Source organism: Oratosquilla oratoria, chromosome 1 (assembly GCF_046742065.1).
Source record: "Oratosquilla oratoria isolate Oo_2021 chromosome 1, ASM4674206v1, whole genome shotgun sequence".
NCBI classification, from domain to species: domain Eukaryota; kingdom Metazoa; phylum Arthropoda; class Malacostraca; order Stomatopoda; family Squillidae; genus Oratosquilla; species Oratosquilla oratoria.
In genome coordinates this window covers 123,891,628-123,910,034 of record NC_134777.1, presented here as the reverse complement: position 1 = coordinate 123,910,034, position 18,407 = coordinate 123,891,628, and the positions used below count along the sequence as shown (strand labels likewise).

Below are 18,407 nucleotides of genomic sequence, written 5' to 3'. Positions count from 1 at the left end.
ATGCCTTGGATTAAAAAGTGTAATGTATGAAGGAGTGATTGTACCGACAGCACTGTATGGGGCAGAAACATGGAACATAAGAGAGGAGGTTAAATGTGTGTGAGATGAAATGCCTGAGAAGTAAGGTAGGGGTTACTAGGCTAGATAGAGTGAGAAAAAAGGTGATAAGGAGAGTGGGAGTGGAAAGGGAGTTGGGATATAGGGTTGATGAAAGAGTACTGGGATGGTTCAGCCACATGGAAAGAATGAGCAAAGATTAGTGAAAGAAGTGTGGAAAGCAGAGGTGGGGGGAGTGAACATGACGGAGCGACCAAGGATGAGATGGATGGATGGGGTAAAACAGGCATTGGGGAAGAGGGGAATGTCTGTAGAGGAAGGACGGGAGAGGACAGAAGATAGGGTTGAATGGAAAATGGTTGTGTATGGATGATGCTGTGATACATAAAGGGGTGGGTTGGGGTTAGGGGTGAGGGAGAATGTACGAAAAATAAGTTAATGCAGTCTGAAGGGATTTCTCCCCATCTTCTCCATTTCTGCATGAGGGGACAGAGAGGAGGCAGGGATCACCAACTTAATGAATTGGCCTTGCTGTGGATATGCTGTCTTGCGACACTGCTTCTGACCCAGGACAGTGGGCAAAATGCAGGAATGACCTATCATCCAGGAGGAGCCAGGAGGGAGGGAGGGAGGAAGGGGGGTGGGAGTGTTTTTTTCTTGTTAGGGGGAAAAAGTCTTTGGTATATGTGTGTGTGTGTGTGTGTGTATATATATATATATATATATATATATATATATAATTTTGCCTGAAATCTTTTGTAAATTGACAATATGACTTAATTTTGATGTAATAATTATTATTTTGATGTAATAATTATTTTGCAAGTAGCTTCTGGAGTCACACAAGTGACCTGAAAGAGCCACAGGTTGCTACTGTTTTAATATTGTGATGCAAAACCCACATTTTAGGAGGGTTGAGTCTAATACTCACTGAACACCCATATAAAAATACACAAACATTCTGATCACAAAATAAACTCAACAATAGTCTGCCAAATTTTATACTATCTTTACTATGAAATGGATGACCAGACTATACTGACATTGGACAGCTTTAACAAGAGCATTCCATCATGGGCTTATACTGAAATGACAATTGTTTTTCCCAAGGGTTCAGTCAAAATGCTTTAGCATGTTGTATGTATGCCCTTCTGTATATTCATGTATCTGTACAGATGTCTTGGTACATTCATGTCAAGTGAGTGGATCTTGCATTCTTGAGTTATATTTTAATACAGCTTATGATGTCAGATACATCTCAAGGAATATTCTTTAATAGAACACACCTAGCTCTCTTAATCCAACACTCATCAACTGCCACATGTACAGATGTTTGGGTCCTGGGCCCTAGTGACCACACAAGTGGCAGTTGGTAAGTGTTGGATTAAGAGATCTAGGTGTATGTGAATGCTTTACTGATGGTGGAATCTTCATGAGGTACCTCAACAACTCTTTAGCATGACCCTGCAGTGTACTCTGTTGGAGATTTTCTTGTGTTGCCTTTGTATGAATTTTTGTTCTTATTTTACATGACTTTTTCATAGATTTTGCCAGTATTCTTTATTTGCTTTCATTTTGACACATGACACCATCCAGAGCATCTTTCTTTTGACTATACATCACATGCACTGTCCTGAAACATCCTGAAGATGCTCTTTGTCACTGCAAGAAGTGCTCCTGTTCTGGCCAACAGCCCTGTAATGCTACAGTATTCAGTTTAACTCGTATGCTCGAGATTAAACAAAGTACACTTCTGTTTGCCCCTGCATTGTCAATAGTGTATGAGAAAGAGTATAGTTTCTTATGACCTCCATGTGATTTGTAGTGTTAAAATGTATATTAATATCATCTGCATTTCCCATGTATCCTAGTATTAGTATGACATTCAAATCTAGGTTATCCTTACAATAGTGCAAAGTGTAGAACATAGAAACCCATTTATGATTTTGACATGCAGTTCTTTTGTGTTGTACAGTAATAGTATAAAGTGTAGATTTTAAATCCCCCTTCTTTGCATATGTCTAAAGTGCAGTTGTGTTTCTGCCTGTGTTTGTCTGTAGGCAAGAAAAAACATTTTGTACAATTGTTGTTCCTATGTGTTCAATTGCTTATCTAATGTTTAGAATTATATTTTATATACTAAGTCACATCTCTTATGTATTTTGTAATATATAGCCCAGGTATATTTCATGTTCATATTTTCTAAGCAAGTAAACAAATTGAGAATTATTTCTTCAGGATCAATTTAGTTTTTAAAGCACTGCATCACCACAAAAATATTTAGGTGAATCTGCAGGCAGAGAATGCAGTATCACAGAACCAACACTTTTCAAAGACCAAAAGGTTAATGTGATTCTCCAAGGAGCATTATTAAAACCATTGTTGTTCAGCTTCTTCATGCACAATATGACAACTCCAAATTAAGAACACACCAAAACATTCCTATGTACAAGTACAATGCATCTAAAAGATTGCTACCAAGATTACACAGACATACTTATTAGAGATGGAAAAGTAGTGGGCATACAACAGGATGTCAGCTTCTTCCCAGAAGTTCACACAGACACAAATCCAAGTAACACCCTGCTGCCTCAAATGGCCACATGCCATTAAATAGAAAATCTCACCATACTGATTTTTACATTTGATACATATGTCCACTCCCCACAAAAGAAAATCTTATAGGGAAAGCAAAAAACTTAAGACATATTTGAACATGAGCAAGCTCAGAATTCAGAGAACTCATGAAAATATCCCAGTTTACATATAGGTCATAAAGATCATGATAAACTATACTTGGTTCCCCTTAATAAAGAATACAAAGAAAATTAGTGGATAGTGCAAGACAAAACCTTAAGAATAATGATAGGCTACACCAAAACATGTCCAGTGAGTCGTCGACACACAAAAATCCTTCCCAGTGAATGAGAGTGAGAATGATTGGTATACGATTCTATGCCAGATCCTTCAAACATGTATGTCAACCATAACCCCCAGGAAGTACTAGAAGACCAACACCTGCTTAGAAATTTTACAAAACTTACCCCCAACCCACAAGATTTCCTTATAGAAAATTATACATACATAACTAAAATGCTACTTTTTTTACCAAACAAAATCAAGTATCCCCACACATAAACCCAAAAGAAAATATTCCCAAGTGACATGAGCATTAAAGAAGCCTGCCTGTGTTGAGGTCACCACCCAGCACTATGACAATGCTAATGTAAACTTGGCACAGTAACAGGGACCACCCAGATGCAGTCACCACAGAAAAGACAAAGAACATTTTATTTACAGATACATACATACATGCATACATATACCAAGGCTTTTTCCCCCTTACTAGGGAGGTAGCCAAAAAGGAAAAGGCATAAAATCATTCCCACTCATTCCATCCCTGAAAACACACTACACCCCTCCACCCTCCCTCCCATCTTAGCACCTCCTAGATGACGGGTCATCCCTGCACCTTGTCCACTGCCCTGGGTCAGAAGCAGATATATATGATAAATTAGAGTAGGAGATGGGACCCCATGAGCATTCCTTCATTTCTGTATACTACAATTAACACACACACAGCTTGGTGGTGTAGTAGTACTGCACTTGACCACTAATTCAGGGATCTCAGTTTGAATCCCCATCCAAGGCTGAAAGCATTACTGCATTGCAAGCTTGCACTCCAGCCCTGGTGGGCAAGGAATTGAGGGTATGTGTATGTAAAGGCACATAGATCAGGCCATATATGAATTCCTCTCATCTAAGAAGGGAATAGCTGTGGATAATTAGTCAAACATATGATCCAAGACCATGATAAATAACACACACACACACAATAGTTGCTTCTAGTTTCATAATTCAAAATCCACTGCCACATAATGGCTGACAACAGTCCTCAGGCCTTCCTATAGGTCTCCATAGGAAGAAATGTTGGACAGTTGTCTGTGCTGTATTAATGCAAGATATTTTATGTCACACACCTGTAGTTGTTGAAAAAGGGGAGCAGCTACCACTTGTCAGTTCTGTTTATGTGAAAAGGCAGAGGAAATACAGTCAAAGCTGTTAGAGATGGGCCCAATCTGGAGATCAAATGTCAGCCCCTTGAGGCTGCACTCCAAGGTGGAGGTGAGGATGTTGATGGGTTTTGAAAGTGGGCAGCAGGGAGGTGATTCCCTATGACTTCCATTTTGCAGGATCATTTGTGACATTAAACCAAATCATCATTACTTTTGGGTACCTGTCATTGATACCTATGAACACACACACACGTGAAGAAATACAGTTTGCCATATAGATGTAGAAATATGTGGAAAAGCTTAGAAAGTGACATAGCCCAAGCTCAAACAATACACGAGTTCAAATCCAAATATGATAATTGGAAATCAAGTATGTAGATTAAGTTGGAACTGTACGTGAATTTGACGCTAAGTATGATAAAAATGAAAAAGGAGATGGGACCCAACAAGCATTGCTCCTTTCCTGTATACTACAATTAGGCAAATACACTTACACACATGGCTTGATGGTGCAGTGGTACTGTTTACAACTACTGATCCAGTGGTCCGAGTTGATTTGCCCATGGCTGAAATAATTTTAGCCTCACTGCTCTGCAAGCTGGCATTCCAACTCTTGTGGGCAAGGAATTGGATGTGTGTCTGTTAAGGAATCCTGTTTATTCACCAAATTGTGTAAGTCATGATTTGTGGTTATGTATATATGAAAAAATTCATGTGAAAAATATAATTTTCAGTTTAAAACTTAAAAGTTTGAAAGCAAAGTTTACTGCCTGCAACCTAGTATGGCAACCGAGATGGTTTGGGACACCCAACCAGTTATGTGTGTGCTGTCTTATTGTAGTTTGTTGTTCAGATTTCAACTTTATTTGAATTTAATTTTCTTCAGGGAGAAAAAAAATGTACAGTGAGCTGATCATATGTGGGGACCCCACTGTGCATGTGTATACTATTCACATGTTTGTAATTGATAAACATATATTTTGTCAGTATATATTGCCAGGATAGGTATACGTGTTCATTTACCTGACATTTATTTTTTGCATCAAGTAGACACAGTCCACCCAACCCTCACTAGGACCACATTGACTCGAGTAAAATTGTAGATTCCATACAGATGATGTTCCATCTTTCTATTATTTATATATATTTTTTCTGTGTTTTACATGTTTACCTAACTTAATTGTAATATAACTCCCTAATATATATATAATTTTTTTCTCTACCTCTCCTCCTCCTCCTCCTTAGGTCCATATCCAAGGTTTTGCACTTTTGTATCAAGTTTCATCTTCCAATTGTGTCCATTCAGAAAATATATTTTAATCTTCCTGTAGCAATTTAGTCCCAACATTTCTCTTGTTTCATGAACTTGGCATGATCAAATAAGTTTACATAGATATCTATTCCATTCATATTTATACACACAATAAACATAACTGGTGCCAATATCAAATCTTGCAGTACTCCACTGGTCATTTCTGTCCAATATGACCCTTCATTTTTCCACAACTGTTCTCATTTATCTAATTCAGGAAATCCTTTATCCATTCCATTGTGTTCCCTTGAAGTCCTGTTTTCCAACATCCAGATTAATCTTTTATGCAGCACCTTGCTGAAAGCCTTTTCCAGGTCCAAGTATACATACACAGACTACCCACCCATCCTTCATGCAACAATCACAGAGGACACTGAACATCTCAAACTTATACTGCCTGACACTATCCCCAGGCAACAACACAATATATATTCTTTCAGTGGCATATGAACCTATTTGGTGGCCAGTGCCAGTTATTTGGGAACCATAGGTCTCTTCTAAAAAAGACCTGGGACAACAGATGGATTGATGCCACTGAAGTTTCTTTATTCCACCTTCCCATTATGATTCTCATACTTATCTTGGCTTCCTTCTACTGCCCTGACAATTTATACTCTCCCTTACTTGCCTAAATATTAATATTTCCATTAAGCTTGGTCTCCACAAAACATGTCTGGTTCTTTCTCCTCCTTTATCTCTAATAATGTATGCATTAGCCCATTTGCATGAGTGTAATCAACTACCAGTTGTGTTAATTTACTGCTCTTTACTTTTCTTCAGTATCACCTCATCTTCTGATCTTTCAATCTGCAAGATAACTGTCCTCTCCTTATTTCCTTATATTCTACCAATTTTTTTTTCTCGATTCTCTTTTGCTTCCCTTCATTAGTAGTATTCTTGAAATTGTCTTTCCTTTCCATATCTTATTTATTACAGTATTTTATTCACCATGCATTGCAGTTTAAGCTTTCTTTTTGAACCTCCTTGTACATATCTGCTGGTAAATGATCCTCCAATCACAATGATACACATTTCTATTTATCCACTACCTCTCTTATCAGCATTCCTCAGCCTTTATCACCATTTCTACACCTTCCATTTCCTCTCCATTGTTGTTCCATTATCTGTTACATTGGATTTTTTGCCCCTTGTTTATCTTTATCATTCCTATTTGTGTGTATTTACTAAACTGGAGTATGTGTGTTACATCCTTATCATGGGGATACGCAGAGTCAATGATCGTATAGTGAGCCTCTGTCGTGCTGCATCCAAACTGGAGTATATTGAAAGCAGTGCTCATGGGGTCCTGTCTCTTGTTTGTGTATTTGTTTTAGTCTTGGATAATGTACCAGACTCGAGCAAGTTATTACCCTCCCAGAAGAAGAGCTTCAGAGCTCATAGTCTGACGTGGACACATGCATACAAACACACACACAATTAGGTGAATACATACATATAAAATTGTGTGCATGTGTATAAGGCACAGTAGTAGTACATATTAATATTCAATAGGACACCAAGAGAATTGGGACCGATGATGGATAGCCAGCATGTGGTGGTCTGCAAGATGGACAGCATAGCTGCCCATTTTCAAAACCCATTAACCCCCTCGCCTCCACCAGGAGCAGTAATTATTATTGTTATTGATGGAATATTATACTTTTAAATGTTTTTAAGGGTGAAGAAGGACAAGGAAAAAAATCACACTGAATTAGTGTTTTTCTTGTTCCCTTTTTGCTAATTATTAGTTTTATGTATCACATGGGAGGATATTGTCCTGTCATAATATCCACTCATTTTATTAGTGTATATAATAGCATGGAAATATAACTTACCAGATTATTACACATATGTATACAAAAACATTTACATATTTGCATCCACCTCAAACACACTAACTCAAGCATTTGCACCATAAACTTACAATACATATATATCCACCCTTCCAAGAGAAGTTTCATGATATATATACATACCAAAAGGCCTTTTCCCCCATAGAAGGGGATGGCCAATTCAAAGGTCAAAGGTTGCCCATCTTGGCACAGGTGTAAGTTTATCAAGACAGAGCAATTCCACAGTAGGGTCCAACAACAGTCATTGGTTTACCCTCAGTGCTTCAGTATAGGTTGACCCCTTACATCATTCACTAAAATTAGTTTATTAAGTAAACAAAAACATCCCTTCATACATTTACTCCTATCCTTTGCACACACATTTCCTTGATTGACATCCACCTCATTCTTGACTTCCTCTCAAGTTTACTCCATCTACTACTTCCTCACGTGCTCAAACCATCTGCCTTATCCCACAACTGTCTTAACACCCCTGCTCTCTGCCAGTTTCAGTAAGCCAGCAAAATAGTGGGCTAATTGTTGCATTTTTTTTTTTTTCCCCCTTCCTTTTTTTCCAGGCATTCTTCGACTTGGCACGCATGATATCGTCCAGCAAGCAGCAAGCCGACTGTCCTGTGGAGACCGAAAAGCAACCCACCAAGTGCTGCACCATTTCCTAATTGCTCTCCATGATTGTAGCCTGGTTTTGTAATTACATAAGCTGAAGCTTCCTTTGATTATGTAATGTCAACTGATTGGTTAGAAACTCATTAGATGTAGTCAAATTTGTGGTTTGTGTCATAGAGAAGAAAAAGCTCCACTGTAACATCTGGAATTTGTACAGTTTTACAAAGGAAGAGGTATATGATGTTATTTGTATTTTTCCATTGTAAACTTTTCCAGTTCTTAGACTGTACTAGAATTTCTTTTCTTTTTTATTATTTCAAAGTAAACTATTGGATTGGAGAAAATACAATGTGTCCTCTTCAGCATAATGGTTCACTATAGATTTTGTTGTGGGAAACTACGGAAGCTTTATTTAGCAGAAGAATTCCCATCCATGACAGGCCTTTAGGAGAACCGAATAATTAATTTTGACATACATCACAATAAAATCTGCAAGATGCATTGTGTCGAAGGGGGGGCAAATGTTGCATTATGTGAAGGAAATATCAAGTAATGGTTATGTGCAGCTATTGCAACACGAATAGGTTACTAATGATTAGCATCACATTGGATTTTCTTAGAAATGTTTAGGGATAATGAAGAAAAATTATATTTATATGTACCCTTTGATTAGCATGTTTTGTGTCTTGATATTTCAAATGTTGTCATGGCATACATGAAGAATCTTGAATAGGCTATTTGAAAGTGAAATTCCTCGTGCAGAGAAAATGATGATAATTACAGTAATGATAAGTGTATGTATATATATAAATATGAATAATGTATTGCTGTTATTTTACACTTCATAAAATCACCCTAGATGTGATTTAAAGACATCTTCATCTTAAGCCTGTGTGTGGAAGATGTCCCAAAAATATCTTGCTTTCATACATAAGTTTGTACTGAAATATCATATATCAGCTTATTTATTCTTTTACAATTTACATTATGAAATTATATGTAGATTATGTTGATACTTTCTTTCATACCCCTCTTTTCTGTTAGGGGATCTCAGCATGGACACAGAAGGAAGTTGATATATTTAGTACGATTCTGTTCAAAGCACAAGTTGTTAGCCTAAGCATGCATTGTGCACTGGTACACATCTGTGGTTTACTAAATGGCATTGAATTTTAAAAAAAAAAAAAAAAAAAAATCTCAACAGGAAGATCTATGTAGATCCTGAAATGCCACTCATACCCAAAGCAACCTTTACCTTTTGCAAATTCCTATTGTTTCATTAGCCAATGTAACTTGCTGTGTATTTGTTGGATTGCTTTCATTTACCACACTGAGACCCACCTATTGAATAAAAACATAAATCATTTATGATGTTGATTGAATGTGAATGCTCATCCAGTAATTAGTCATGATTGTAGCAACTAGAGTTCTTCAGAGGCTTACAGAGACTCAAGGGAACAGGTGCTAATTTCTGTTTGTTTGGAAAAATAAGAAAAGAAAAATGAAATAAAACATGCAGGAGAGGTCAAATCTGACATGAACTAACTACAACATACTCCATGTCATATGTTGGTCACAAGTCCAGGCATAGAGTATCTGCCTTTGTGTGAGCAAGCCTTCATTGTGCATACAGTTATAGGATGTGTATACTTGCCTTCTTTGGGCATGATGTATCTGTTGGCTTGTCATGTTACTCATGCCATTTTGCTAAATGTGGAGTAGCATGTGCAGTATTCACATTAGTCTTGTCTGGAGTCATTACACAAGGTTCTTGTACATGGTGTCCCTCAAACACGGTGACCTTATTTTGGAGTCGTAAAGTGCACATGGTCAACACGAAAGATGGCCTTTGCCTCTTGGCATGTGTAAATAGATAGTGACAGCCTTACCTTGTATAATAAATTTATTAATTTCTGAAGATAACTGCAGGTTCATGACACTAAAACCAGTCACTGCATGTCAGGTGTTTTGTCCCTTGTTTCTCAAAAATTTTGCTACTGCCAAATGGGGCAACTGAAGGCATGGTGGAAAGGAGGGCAATCAAGGAAAAATTAAGTCCATTGAGGATTTATTGGAGAAAGAAAGAACATGAGTTTCCTATTCAGTCATGTTATTTTTCTTGATACTCTTCTAGAAGGTGCACTGTTATATCAGTCAATTTTTCTGTACTGTTTTCATATGCCCCCAAATGTCCTCAGTTGCCCCATTTTGTGGTACACTTTTTATAGGCAGACCATCCACTAGCAAGGAAAAAAGCTTTCAAAGAATCACACTTATATCTGCCTTTCTTAGTAAAAGAAAAATGCACCTACGTGCATACACATACTCCATCTGTATATTTTAAGTGTGGACTTTATCTTTTGTCCCCCACCAGGTCTTTGTCCTATTCTAGTGGTTATGTTTTTGTCCTTGTTTCAACATTTGTACATTTAATATGTAATATATACTAAAAGTAACAAGTTCTTTCATTTCATAACAAATGATTTTCCTGCTGAAGTACAGTGTGCCCTACTGGTACGTACATACACCAAAGGCTTTTCCCCCCTTACATGGGGGGGGTAGCCAAGAGGAAAAAGGCATAGAAACCACTCCCACCCATTCCACTCCTCTCCACCCTCCTCCCTCCCTCTTATTTTGACACCTCCTGGATGATGGGCCATCCCTGCATCCTGTCCACCGCCATGGGTCATGAGCAGCGTCGCAAGACACAGCACATCCACAGCAAGGCAGCTTTACAAACTCGGTGACCCCCCCCCCTCTCCATCCCCTCATGCAGAAAAGGAGAAGACGGTGAGAAACCCCTTCGGGCCGCTTCAAATTTTCTCTCTCACATACTTCCTCACTTCCCCCCACCCCCATGCATCACAGCACCATCCACACACAACCCCTCTCCACTCAACCCCATCTTCTGTCCTCTCCCTTCCCTCCCCAACAGACATTCCTCTCTTTTGTAATGCCCCCTTCACCCCATCCATCCATCTCATCCCAGGATGCCCCCTCACCTCCACCTCTGCCTTCCACACCTCTTTTACCAATCTTTCCATGTGTCCAAACCATCCTGATACTCTCTCATCAACCTCATCTCCCAGCTCCCTCTCCACCCCTGCTCTCCTCCTCACCTCCTCATTTCTCACTCCATCCAGCCTAGCAACCCCAATTATACTTCTCAGACATTTTATCTCAAACACATTCAAACTCCTTCTCTCTTCCTCTCTCATATTCCATGCTCCTGCTCCACACAGTGCTGCCAGCACAACCACTCCCTTATACAACCTCCTCCCAGATGTCTCTCATTACACCTTTCAATCCACCAAGGCATTCACTTGCCTCTCCCAATCCACACTCCACCTCCACTCCCCCCCCCCCGCCACACTCGCACCCAAGTATCCAAAACTATCCTCTTCCTCCAGTCTCTCGCCCCTAACTCTCACCTCCAGCCCGCTGCCACCCTCCCCCCCTGCACATCTCATCACCTTAACCCTGCCCACATCCATCTTCAGCTTCCCTTCCCACACACCCTCTCAAAGCCTGTCACTAACTTCCTCAATCCCTCCTCCGATCCCGCCACAAGCACACCATCATCGGCAAACAACAACTGGCCTATTCCCCACCTTTCTCCACTTTCTTTAACCATCTCCAACCCCTGACCCATCACCCTTGCATTCACCTCTTGCACCACCCCATCCATGTACAGACTGAACAGCCAGGGCGACACAACACATCCCCGACGAAGTCCCACCACCACCCCAAACGACTCACCCTCTCCACCCCCAATCCCAACACAAGCTCCACCACTCTCACAAAAGCTCCCGACTGCTCCCAACAGCCCATCCCACACATATGCAGCACCTCCCACTGTGGCCCCCCTGTTGCAAGCCCCTTCCAGATCCACAAAAGCCCAAAAAACATCCCCACCCCCTCCCACATCAGTCCCACCACAAAAATCAGATCCACACAACCCCTACCTGTCCCAAACCACACCGCTCCCCACCAACCCCCACTCCCCTACTAATCCTCCCAACCAAGACCTTCCCACAAGCCCCCCACACACACACACACACACACACACTCAACAACCTGATCCCTCTGAAACTACACTCATACTTGTCCCCCTTTCCCTTGTAAAGCAGAACTATACAGGCAGTCCTCCGGCACTCTACCCTCTCTCAAATAAACATTCAATAACCTCACCAGCCAGTCCACCATAACTGTACCTCCTTTCTTTAGACATTCTGCATGGCATCCATCCAACCCAGGTGCCTTACCTGCTCTCATCATCTAAACAGCTGCTTTCACTTTCACTTCATCCTTCCTTATTTCTCCTCCATTTTCCTCACTCATCACTCATTTTCTTAGTGCTTCCCACTGCAACTACCTTTCCCTCCCTATCCTCCTTCACATTTAGCAACTCCCTACTGGTACTGCACAAAATAACTGGTCACCAAATTGATCAAGGGACCAACAATTGGTACTTGAAAAGTGGTCCTGACGGACAGATATAATCTTCCTGTTGCCCACTCATAAAGTTGTGTTTTGCTCATAGCAACATTTTTGTAATCTGCTTCAAGCATAACGTGTTTCAGCTGCTGTTTTCCCCAGCAAATAACAGAATTTCATGGCAGCATAGTAAAAATAGATGAAATGTCAGGAAACACTTCAAAACAATGGCAAACCACAGGCCATACAGCTTTTTATGACAACCGTAGTGAGCAGAATAATGGCTAACAGTCTTCTTATGCAGCATCTAGCGGCGGAAGTCTGACCTATTACGGGTTTGTCCCACAAAAAACTATTCTGGTTACTTTTGGGTACCCCCTCACATATCTTAAGTTTTCCACCAAAAGACCCAAAACTTTACAAAGGCAGAGCATGCCAACAGGAGACCTTTTGGTTCATAACTAGGTCGGATAAAAAATAAATTGATTAATTAAAATTATAATATAAATAATAATAAACTAAATAAATAAATGCATGGGTATAGTTAAATAGTAAACAAACAGGTAAATAATAAATTGACATATAACTAATAATAAATGAAAATCAAGCAAATAATAACAAAGAAACAAATATAAAATAAATGGCAGTCATTACAGCATCTTGCTTAGATGTTTATCCAAACAAATTGCTGTCTTCCAATATTCCACCAAGATGCTGACCAAGTGGGTTAGGACATCACTACCTGTGAACTATGGACACGCTATGAAGTCCTCTGTAAGGGGCACTGTATTAGCCTCCTGATAGGGGGACTTTCACAATGTTAAACCAAATCGTCCAATAGTTTACTAGTGGTGCACCTGAAGTGTGCTGGTCTTGTATCTTCCTAGTCATGGGTTTGAGTACTGCACTCCTCTCTAATTCCCAATAGTGACTATTACTTACCTCAACAGTCCAAGCACATAGGGCAAAGGTGACAGCTTTGGCCAAAGTTATGCACCTGACACAGGCTCCTCGCCATTTTCCCATTACCATGAGGCATACATACATATACCAAGGACTTTCTCCCCCCCTACCATGCAATGTAGTCAATCTATTTGAATTAGGTATCACAATTATAAAAATTGAACACTTGGGCAGCATATCTTTTATTCCCACCACTTCCAGCAGTGTCAACATAACCTGACAGCTTTCATGGTTCTGTCCACATATTTAACCCTTTGACATTCTCTAGCTTTATAACATGGTTCTACAGTACCCAAGGATAATTTAAAAAATCCTTGTAAAGGACAGTTAACCGAGAATTTTCATCATTTAAATAAGTATTGATAAACAATCCAGTTTAACATATTTAAAATAAAAATCACAATTACATTTCATCTAATAATAACAATAAAAAAAAAAAAAAAAAAAAAAAAAAAATCACTCAATGATGAGAAATTGGAACCGACACAGATCCTCTTCTGAACACAATGAAAGTCTCTGTTCTAATCCCATCCCGCCCCCACAATCTGTGTGCAATTAAATATCCTCTCGTATTAAAGAACCAACTATTCAATACTAACAATGTGTATCAGAATACCTGTAACACTTCCAGTAACTAGAAAAGTCCAACATGAAGAAAGCACTCCTTATGCTGTCACTTAATTTTGAGGTGGTGGATCTTGACTACCACCGTCAGGCGCTCCGTCTGGTCTGCGGTTCATCTGACGGAGCTGATTAACTAGCTCTGGGTTCTGTGCTTGCATCTGTTCAGCAAGTTGTCTTCCCCTGTAGAAAGAAAACAAAATAATTAAAATACATTTAGGAATTGGTCAATACTGTAATCTCCATATGTTATACTACTGACCCACTTTCAGAGAAGAATAGACGAAAGTAAAAAGATCCATATATTTCGAGCACTATCTGTGATTCTCTTCACATTTGCTAGAGGATCACAGATAGTGATAGAAATATACAGATCTTTTTACTTTCACCTATTTTCCGAAAATGGGTCATTTGTATAATTTTACGAATGTGCTACGACATTACTTTGTTGTCCTTCATATGTGACTTATGGTCCCACCTGGAGGCTGTTACTGGTTACCTGAAGGCCCCAAGTCTTCTGCACAAGAGACCATGGGCAATGGATTAATTAAATCATTTCTCCACGCACATATGTGTACACATGCATACATACACCCTCCCAAACTCGTCACCAACTGTTTCAGTATCTCCTCGGATTAAGTAACTAATACTATCCACAATCATTAACTGTACATAAAAAAAACAAATTTAATACAATTTACATACAAAACATCTTATTCACAACCATGGAGAGTTGTACAAAATACAAGCAAGTCAGTACACTGGTTCTGTTTACTTACGCTGTAAGTAAGGCCTCCATGCCAACACTGTCTCCTTGCTGACCTCCATTAGGATTGGCTCCCCCAGAGCTTATGCTGCCAAGAAAATTGCTCATCCTGTGAGACAACACAAAATCAAAACATATTATCATTATTATTATTATTATTACAGCTGTTGTTGTTATTGCCTCGAGTATCACCGATTGGAAACTTGCACCCTAACAGTGCCTGCCAGTAGTTCATGGGACCTCCCACACATCACCCTTGCTTTTACCTCCTATACTACCCTAGCTATGTACATGGTGACATAACACAACCATGGTGCAGCCCAACTTTCACCTCAACCCACTCTCTCTCCACTTCCTAACACAAGCTCTACACTGTGTAAAAGCTTATGACTACCCTCAATAGCCTTATCCCTTCCTGTTGACCTTATCACGATTTTTTTCCAGATCCATCATAGCCTAAAAGACATCCTTTCCTTTTCCCAAAAACTTCTCACAAATCTACCTTACCATGACATCCACACATTTTCCTTTCCAAAACCCACACTGTTCTCCAGCCACCTCTGTACATCTAACCCTCACAATTAACCTCTGTACCTCTCTTAACCCTGTGGAGTCGGAGTCAGAAGCAATTACGGTCACTGGAGTCGGAGTCGGAAGCAATTACTGTCACTGGAGTCGGAGTCGGTAAAAATGTACCAACTCAGACTCCAGTTAAATTTACACTTTATAATGCCTTCGTTTAGTCTGTAAAGTTATGTACTGCACACTCCCTATAAGTAGATTATATAAAATAAAACATCATTTTATAAAATGTAATAAATCTCATCATCTTATCTTCGTGGTCATTCTACTAAACCCCCAAAACGTCCTTGTGCAACGCTGGCTTTCAAATCTATACATAGAGCGATAAACTTCCAAAGTATTACTTGAATAAATTAGATAAACACCTCCATTTTACACCTTCTGTTGACACACAGTCACGGGAGCTGTAATATTCCTGTCAAATTCCATATGCGTCCTTTCCATCACTCCATCAGTTTGGTGGTTTTTCTCACTGCTGTGTTGCCAAACAGTAGGATAATTATGATTTCAACTGTAGACTAACGCAATAATACTATCTCTTCTCTCCTTTCCCCTTCTTTGTCCCCTCTATACTTTTTAACATTGAATTATTGAAATGATGATATTCAAAGTTGAAAAAAAGTTTCACATTTCAAACATGTTCAGCTGTATCTTGTATTGTACTCATATTTATAAGATCGGTTCCAGAACCAAAGTAATGTCCATCGCAATAATCGCATAGCAGTACCAGTATGTAGTTAAATCAAGAGGTACATTATAGAATCTTTATTTTACTGAATTTTCTTCAATATACTTTCAAAAATCCTCTACTTCAATAATAAAGTATTAATGAAGAGGTCAAACATAGGAAAGCCACACTATAACATATATCTTTATTCTTTGATATAAACCAGTTATAATGATATAAGTCTACTCAAGATTGGAGCATATGTGTGTTGTATAGGCTTTATAAAATATGTAGGCCATAATCAGTTAATTACATGAAGAGGAGTCGGAGTCGGTGGTGCCAAAAATAGAGGAGTCAGAGTCGGAGGTTTTGTGTTCCGACCCCACAGCCCTGCAATCAACACCCTCCCATATGCCTTTCCAACAACACTCAACAACTATTACATTCATGTTTATCCCCTTTTGTATAGTGGAACTATACAAGCATTCTTCCAGTCCTCTGGTACATTCCCCTACCTAATGCACACAATCTCACTAACCAATCCACTATATCTGTTCCGCCTCTTGTCAAAACAATCTATATGATGACCATCTTATCCAGATGCCTTACAAACTTTCACCACTTTCAATGCTCTTTGTATCTCATCCTTCCCTGTCCTCCTATGATTCTGTTTTTCCATCAAAGTAATTCCACTGCCACAACAAATCAATCCCTATCCTTTTCCAAATTCAACAATTTTCTGAAATATTCATCTTTCCCTTATTACCTTTACCACCTTTAACCTCTTCAATATGAGTCAAATTTTTGTACACAGCAGTGACTGCCTGATGTATGATGATTTAATAATACATCACAACATGAGCATTATGAAATATAGTCACATTTGTATTGATATGATGATGATATGGTTTAACGTCACAAACTCCCCCTATCGGAAGGCTAGGACGGTGCCCCTCACAGAGGGCTTTGTAGCATGGAATTTAATGAACCATGCCCTTGGTTCAACTTCGCTGGTGGCAGGATTCGAACCACCATCCCCTCGACCTTCGGTGCAAGTAACGGCACCCTAACCCGCTCAGCCACATTTGTATTACCCATTCTATTTCACCCTGAAAGTTTATAACCACAGGAAACGCGATCATGCCTGTTAACAGTATACAGGAGTCACTCAGCTACAATCAAGATGCAGACACCAGCATCCTCGTATAGCCACTCACGCCTCATGGCACTGACGTTGGCATCATTGTATGAAAGGGATTAACCACTTCCATACGGTGACGCCTACGTAGGCGTCATAAGGAGCAAGTGGGTACACGATGATGCCGACGTCGGCGTCTTGATTATATTTATTGTAGTCATACCTACGTAACCTCCATTCTCTAAAGTGGCTTCATCATATTTTCTCTGGTTATCAAAATTCACGGGTGAAAGAGAACGAACGATTAAGCACTGACTTTATTTTTTATAATGCAATTATTATGACACAACATCGCACGTTGGGCAGCTAATGCTGCAAGACGTGCGATGTGCCCCAGAGTGAAGAGGTTAATATTTGTCAGCCGGCACCCTTGACCTTTTTCTCTCTACCTGACTCATCCCCCTACCTCTCACTCTTTTCACTTCCTTTCAAACCATATTTCTATTCTTTTCTGATCTGCATGATTCTGGATATGTTGATTTTTTTTTTTTCCAAATTATAATGGTCATTCATTGTGTACATGGATGGGATGGTATAGGAGGTAAACGTGAGGATTGATGGGCAGGGGATTAAAAATGGTTAGTGACAATGGAGGGAAATGGGAGGGGAGCCCAGTTGTAGTTGACACTGCAGTCATGGTTGGGTCAGTGGAGGGTGTACGGTAGTTATCGAGCTTGGGAAGGAATGTAAGAGGGCAAAGTTGAAAGTACACATGGGTAAAAGCAAGGTGATGAAATGTACAAGGGGTGAGGATGGCAGTGCGTGGGAGGTAATTCTTAAAGGAATAGAGGCTGGAGGAAGTGGATACAGTATTTAGAGGCACATATAGATAGTAGAGAATGAACCTGAGGTGCAGATAATCTAGAGTGAAGGAAGAAAGGAAATTTCTTGGGGCATGAAAAGTCTTGAGAAATGTATCCGGGGATGGATACAAAGATAAGACTAAATGAAAGGGTGGTTGTGCCTATGACACTGTATGGGGCAGACATGGAATGTATAGAAAGCAGAAAAAAGCAATTTAAAAGCATTTGAAAAATATGGTAGGAGTCACAAGGATGGATAGTTATTAAAATGATGAGAGCAGGTAAGGCACCTGGGTTAGATGGGTATCATGCAGTGTCTAAAAACGGAAGGTACATTGATGGTGGACTGGCTGATGAGGTTGTTTAATGTTTGTCTAAAATAGAGTACTGGAGCAGTGCCTGTATAGTTCCACTTTACAAGGGAAAGGGGACAAGTGTGAGTGTAGTAGTTTCAGAGGGAGCAGTTTGTTGAGTTTAGTTGGGAAGGCTTATGGGAGAGTTGACTGAGAGGAGTAAGAGAGGAGTA

At 39.6% G+C, this 18,407-nt stretch overlaps 2 protein-coding genes across 13 annotated transcripts in view; one reads left to right on the top strand and one right to left on the bottom strand.

The window, feature by feature from the left end:
- Positions 1 to 9,332, top strand: part of Rala (Ras-like protein A) — a 47,456-nt gene extending 38,124 nt beyond the window's left edge. For 9 of the 10 annotated variants that reach the window (XM_076186354.1, XM_076186372.1, XM_076186320.1 and 6 more), the window contains one exon: positions 7,796 to 9,332. Coding sequence is in view for 1 of the 10 variants with exons in the window: in XM_076186320.1 (XP_076042435.1) it covers positions 7,796 to 7,897 (102 nt within the window). In the remaining 9 variants the exon portion in view is untranslated. Of the gene's footprint in view, positions 1 to 6,897; positions 7,013 to 7,795 lie in introns of all 10 variants that reach the window. The other variant, XR_012966470.1, reaches the window with a different exon arrangement.
- Positions 9,333 to 13,402: 4,070 nt separating this feature from the next.
- Positions 13,403 to 18,407, bottom strand: part of LOC143026232 (small glutamine-rich tetratricopeptide repeat-containing protein alpha-like) — a 21,013-nt gene continuing 16,008 nt past the window's right edge. The window contains exons 7-8 of one of the 3 annotated variants that reach the window (XM_076186263.1): positions 14,645 to 14,740; positions 13,403 to 14,048 (exon numbers count right to left, since the gene is read on the bottom strand). In XM_076186263.1, coding sequence (XP_076042378.1) covers positions 13,922 to 14,048; positions 14,645 to 14,740 — 223 coding nt within the window. In that variant the 3' untranslated portion in view covers positions 13,403 to 13,921. The remainder of the gene's footprint in view (positions 14,049 to 14,644; positions 14,741 to 18,407) is intronic. The other 2 variants (XM_076186274.1, XM_076186283.1) reach the window with 2 other exon arrangements.